General features: G+C 13.2%; 1 protein-coding gene across 1 annotated transcript in view; it reads left to right on the top strand.

The window, feature by feature from the left end:
* LOC145253575 (WD repeat-containing protein 19-like) overlaps nucleotides 1–8,351 on the top strand; it is a 144,236-nt gene that overhangs the window by 15,412 nt on the left and 120,473 nt on the right. The window contains exon 4 of the mRNA XM_080112947.1: nucleotides 6,420–6,545. Within this exon, the coding sequence (XP_079969073.1) occupies nucleotides 6,420–6,545 (126 nt within the window). The remainder of the gene's footprint in view (nucleotides 1–6,419; nucleotides 6,546–8,351) is intronic.

Below are 8,351 nucleotides of genomic sequence, written 5' to 3'. Positions count from 1 at the left end.
ATAAAATATATATATTTATATATAAAATATATATATATATATATAAAATATATATATATATAAAAAATATATATTTACATATAAAAATATATATTTACATATGAAATATATATATTTATGTATAAAATATATTTATATATAAAATATATATATTATATATAAAATATGTATAAATAATATATGAAATATATATATATTTATATATAAAATATTAATATATAAAATATATATATTTATATATAAAATACATATATTTATATATAAAATATATATATATAATATATAAAATATATATATATAATATATAAAATATATATATAATATATAAAATATATATATATAATATATAAAATATATATATATAATATATAAAATATATATACATAATATATAAAATATATATATATAATATATAAAATAAATATACATAATATATAAAATATATATATATAATATATAAAATATATATAATATATAAAATATATATATATAATGTATAAAATATATATATATAATATATAAAATATATATATATAATATATAATATATATATAATATATAATATATATATATAATATAAAATATATATATATAATATATCAAATATAGATATATAATATATAAAATATATATATATAATAGATAAAATATATATATAATATATAAAATGTATATATTTATATATAAAATATATATATTCATATATAAAATATATATATTCATAGATAAAATATATATATATAATAGAAAATATATATACTTATATATAAAATACATATATAATATATAAAATTTATATATATAATATATATGTATATAAATTATATATATATAATATATATATATATAAAATATATATATGTATAATATAAATATATATATATATGTATAAAATTATATATAATATATATATATAAAATATATATATGTATAAAATATATATATATAATATATATATATATATGAAATATATATATATAAAATATATATAAAATATATATATGTATAAAATATATATATATAATATATATATATATATATATAAAATATATATATGTATAAAATATATATATATATAATATATATATGTATAAAATATATATATATATAATATATATATATATAAAATATATATATATAAAATATATATATATGTATAAAATATATATATACAATATATATATATACAATATATATATATAATATATATATATAAAATATGTATATATATAAAATATATATAAAATATATATATGTATATATATAAAATATATATATGTACATATATATAAATATATATATATATATATAATATATATATATATATATATATAATATATATATACATATATATAATATATATATAATATATATGTATATAATATAAAATATATGTATATATATATAAAATATATGTATATATATATAAAATATATATATATAAAATATATATATATATATAATATATATATGTATATATATATAATATATATATATAAAATATATATATATATGTAAAATATATATATATATATAAAATATATATATGTATATATATAATATATATATATATAAAATATATATATGTATATATATAAAATATATATATATATATAATATATATATATGATTATATATAAAATATATATATATATATAAAAAATATATATATATATAAAAAAATATATATGTATATATATAAAATATATATATGTTGTATATATATATAATATATATATAATATATAATATATATATTATATATATATATATATATAAAATATATATATATATATAAAATATATATATATATATAAAATATATATATGTATATATATAAAATATATATATGTATATATATAAAATATATATATGTTTTATATATATATAATATATATATAATATATATATGTATATATATAATATATATATGTATATATATAAAATATATGTATATATATAAAATATATATATCTATATAAAATATATATATATCTATATATATATATAAAACATTTATATATATATATATATAATATATCTATATATAAATATGTTTTATATATATATGTTTTATATATATATGTGTTATATATATATGTTTTACATATATATATATTTAATATATATATATATATTTTATATATATATATATATTTTATATATATATATATATTTTATATATATATATATATTTTATATATATATATATATATTTTATATATATATATATATTTTATATATATATATATTTTATATATATATATATATGTTTTATATATATATATATGTTTTATATATATACATATATTTTGTATATATATATATATGTATTTTATATATATATATTTTATATATATATATATGTTATATATATATATAGAGAGAGAGATATATATAAATATAAAATATATATATAGATATTTATATATAAATATAAAATATAGATATATATATATATAAATATAAAATGTAGATATATATATAAATATAGTATATACATAGATATATATATTAATATAAAATATATATAGATATATATATATAAATATAAAATATATATAGATATATATATATAAATATAAAATATATATAGATATATATATAAATATATAGATATATATATATAAATATAAAATATATATAGATATATATATAAATATAAAATATATATAGATATACATATATAAATATAAAATATATATAGATATATATATAAATATAAAATATATATAGATATACATATATAAATATAAAATATATATGGATATATATATATATAAATATAAAATATATATAGATATATATATAAATATAAAATATATATAGATATATATATATAAATATAAAATATATATAGATATATATATATTAATATAAAATATATATATAGATATATATATGAATATAAAATATACATATGTAGATATATATATGAATATAAAATATATATATATATGAATATAAAATATATATATATGGATATATATATAAATATAAAATATATATATATGTAGATATATATATATAAATATAAAATATATATATATGTAGATATATATATATATAAATATAAAATATATATATATATAGATATATATATATATAAATATAAAATATATATATATATATATAGATATATATATATATAAATATAATATATATATATATATATAGATATATATATATATAAATATAAAATATATATATATATAGATATATATATAAATATAAAATATATATATATATAGATATATATATAAATATAAAATATATATATATAGATATATATATAAATATAAAATATATATATATATAGATATATATATAAATATAAATATATATATATATATATAGATATATATATATATAAATATAAAATATATATATATATAGATATATATATAAATATAAAATATATATATATATAGATATATATATAAATATAAAATATATATATATAGATATATATATAAATATAAAATATATATATATATAGATATATATATAAATATAAATATATATATATATATATAGATATATATATAAATATAAAAGATATATATAGATATATATATAAATATAAAAGATATATATAGATATATATATAAATATAAAATATATATATATATATAGATATATATATAAATATAAAATATATATATATATATATAGATATATATATAAATATAAAATATATATATATATATATAGATATATATATAAACATAAAATATATATATATATATAGATATATATATAAATATAAAATATATATATATATATAGATATATATATAAATATAAAATATGTATATATATATATAGATATATATATAAATATAAAATATATATATATATATATAGATATTTTTATAAATATAAAATATATATATAGATATATAGATATTTTTATAAATATAAAATATATATATAGATATATATATAAATATAAAATATATATATATAGATATATATATAAATATAAAATATATATATAGATATATATATAAATATAAAATATATATATATAGATATATATAAATATAAAATATATATATATAGATATATATAAATATAAAATATATATATAGATATATATATTAATATAAAATATATATATAGATATATATATAAATATAAAATATATATATAGATATATATATAAATATAAAATATATATATAGATATATATATATAAATATAAAATATATATATAGATATATATATAAATATAAAATATATATATGGATATATATATAAATATAAAATATATATATAAATATATATATATATATATATAAATATAAAATATATATATAGATATATATATAAATATATATATATATATATATATAAATATAAAATATATATATAGATATATATATAAATATATATAGATATATATATCAATATAAAATATATATATATAGATATCTATATAAATATAAAAAATATATATATATAGATATATATATAAATATAAAATATATATGTATATAGATATATATATAAATATAAAATATATATGTATATAGATATATATAAATGTAAAATATATATGTATATAGATATATATATATATAAATATAAAATATATACATAGATATTTATATAAATATAAAATATATACATAGATATATATATAAATATAAAATATATACATAGATATATATATATATAAATATAAAATATAGATATATATATAAATATAAAATATATATATCTATCTATAATATATATATATATATATATATATATATATATGTATATATAAAATATATATATATGTATAAAATATATATATAAAATATATATATATATATATATAAAATATTTATAGATCAAATATATATATATATATTTATAATATATATTTATATATTAAATAATGATTATAATTAAATTTACCAAAATGATCCAATATTGTAAAACATAAGTATATTATAATTATTCAAGAATTAATATTTATAAAGTAATCTCAACCAGATGTAAAAGCTCGATAAAACCAAATAGGCGATAGAGCTTATAATAAGAGCAAATAGTTAATAAAACATGTTAAAAAACACTTTGCAAAAGAGTTAAAAACATATTTAATTTGAAAAGGAAACATTAAAGTAGCGGATAGCCCTTAAGTGTAGAAAAAAGTGATTTCACGTGAAATTACTTATTTCTTTACCCTATTCCCTCTGCTTCACTTTTTGTTATCAAGTATGATCTTTGACTTACTTGTAGTTTCATCAAATACTTTTGCAAGCAAAATCCGATCTCACGTTTTGCTAAATCCTACTCTCTGATGAGAAGGAAATGATTTCTTTGAAACTCCGCGGATTAAGGACTATCCACTCATCAAGTGTTTCCTTTTCAAATTAAATATGTTTTTAACTCTTTTTCAAAGTGTTTTTTTAACATGTTTTATTAACTATTTGCTCTTATTTATATATATATATATATATATATATATATATATATATATATATATATATATATATATATATATGCATGTAATATGAATAAGTTGTTTGTATATGTCTCACAGTTTCTTTGTACATTAGGGACCAGAAGATACTATAAAATTATAATGTTTGGTATTTGCATTATTTTTTTAACGTTTTATAGCAGTGCACATGCTGGAGTTTCATCAGCATGTTGAATAAATTGTGTTCTTGTGAATAACACAATGTTGAAATATAAAGGGAAAAAGACAATCAATAATGAAGAAACAGTTTTGTACACATATACCTACATTTATTTCTCATAAAAAAAGGTTAGTCAAAGACGAATGTAAAAGGGATATAATAAAACATGATACAAAAAGAGGGGTGAAAATCATCACTGATGTAATTATCAACAAAAGAATCAACATTAAAATCCTCAAACAATCAAAACGCATGAATTGTCAGGGTAAACAGTTTAAAGAGATATATGTGCAATATAAAATAAAAGTAATTCCATGTCAAAACATCCAGGTCTTGAAACCCATATTCTCAGATTTTGTTGTATCTGGCACCACAGATTGGCATTATAAAAACTAAGAAATCCTGAAAATTTGAGCATGTAACTCCAAACAGTTGCTGATTGAGAACGTTTTCTGGTTTGCATAAGTCGTGCAAGGCATCAACCGAGTGACATTTTATTAGATTTGCTCAGAAATGAAGCCTTCTATATGATCTTTTCAGATTTTAAAATTTTGCATGTGTGTACCAATACATATGTGTACAAAATAAAAATGATATGGTACCAATTTTTTTTTTCTTTCTTTTGAGAAATTTATGCAGATCTTTTATGAAATACCTCTGGATAAAAAAATGGTAAAACATTCTAAGGTGTATGTTGGCTTTGATGCCAAATTTGAGAAATATTAAATCAAACAAAACATTCACTTTTAATACATTTACTTTCAAAGTGATTATTTTTCCAGCTCCTGTATGGGCCTTGACTGGGATTATGATGGTGATGTTCTGGCATTCATCTCTGAGAAATCCACCTCCATTTATTTATGGAAAGCTCATTTTGGTGAGGCTGAAGTTATTGAAAGTGGACTAAGGTTTGTATGTAAAAGAAATACATTTTATTGGGCAAAATTATTTTGCTAAAGCAAAATAAAAAAAAATTGAAATATTGAACTCAATGGCATCTAGTTAATTGCTATATCGCAGTAATTAACATATCCAAAAATTATGAAAAACAAGATAGAAAATTAATTATTGATGAAAATTGTTTTAGAAGACAATTAGCGAAAATTGAGTTTTGCTAAAAAACAATAATGGCGAGTTTGAATCATAACAAGAGAGGTAAATATTTTCTGAAAACTGAAATTTTTAGGCAAATTTAGCAAAACTTAATTTTTGCTAATTGTCTCCAAAAACTGTTTTAATTAAGAATTAATTTTCTACCTTATCGTTTTTTGTAATTTTTGTATATATTCATTATTGTGACATGATAATTAAGTAAATACCATATTTTGATGTTCAAATTTCGTTATAACAAAGAAGCATGAAAAACATTTAAGATTTCCCTTATAAATCAGGATAGAGAATTAACAAGAGCTCATGTAGAAAATATTAGCAAAATTTTTTGGAATCAATCAAATTTTTAAGCAATTTTAGTCTTTATCTATTAATGTATTAAAGCTGAGATCATCAATGTTTGTTTCCCTAAAAGCATTTTTTTATATACAATAATGACACAAAACATATGCTAAAGTATTCTTTAGTTCTGGGATTGAGTTATGTTTTAAAAAATTCTATTTTAATTTTTTAATTAGTAACCATCTCTCATTTAGCTATCTATGTATTTCTCTTGCCTTCCCAGCATGTTTATCCAACTAATAGTTTTTAATGTATCATTTGTACATTTACAGAAAGACTGCCACTCTCCTTTCCAGCTAATTTACATAGTATGTAATTAGATGACAAAATAATAGATCTGTTTAATTCTGTTCTTATCAATAAAGGTAATATAGAATTAAAGAGACTTATTTTTAGTTAGCCAAGAAGAATGTCACAGTTTACTTTCTTCCTTGCAAGGGCAAAGATGATTATCTGATTTAAAAAATGATCATCCTCTTAAAAAAAATGATTATCCGATTAAAAGGAATGATCATCTGCTTAAAAAAAAAATGATCATCCAATTAAAAACATAATCATCCGATTAAAAGGAATGATCATCTGATTAAAAATAATGATCATCCGATTAGAAAAAATGATTATCAAATTAAAAAAAATGATTATCCAATTAAAAAAATGACCATTTGATTAAAAAAAATGACCATCCGATTAAAAAATTGATTATCCAATTAAAAAATTGATCATCCGATTAAAAATAATTATTATCTGATTAAAAAAATGATTATCCAATTAAAAAAAAATGACCATTTGATTAAAAAAAATGACTATCTGATTAAAAAATTGATAATCTGATTAAAAAAAATGACCATCTGCTTTAAAAACATGACCATCCGTTAAAAAAAGATTGATCATCCGATTAGATAAAATGTGCATGATTATGGATTCAGCACAAAAAGACTTGCCTGAAATCAAGTATTATGTTGGACTTTTAAAAACAGTGGAGGTCAATGTAATAATCGGAACTTGTTTAATTTTAAAAATTAAAATATTAAAAAAAAATATATATAGTGTACGTACCTATTAAAAAATTGATCGTATCCCGTCATCAGGCTTATCTTGGATGAGGAGGGGGATGCCTTTAAACGGAAAAGGGATTAACAAAGAACAACATGAAAAAAGGATTAAAAAAGGACAGAGAGACTCTGTAAAATAAGTTAAAAAACTAAAATATTTATCTAGGTATTTTTTCTGCCCATGTTTCAAAATAATTTCATCAAATTGTG

The sequence above is a fragment of the Euprymna scolopes genome, chromosome 3, assembly GCF_053919585.1.
Source record: "Euprymna scolopes isolate OS-2025 chromosome 3, ASM5391958v1, whole genome shotgun sequence".
Taxonomy (NCBI): Eukaryota; Metazoa; Mollusca; class Cephalopoda; order Sepiida; family Sepiolidae; genus Euprymna; species Euprymna scolopes.
The sequence above is the reverse complement of the archived record's forward strand: the minus strand, read 5'-3'. Positions and strand labels throughout refer to the sequence as shown.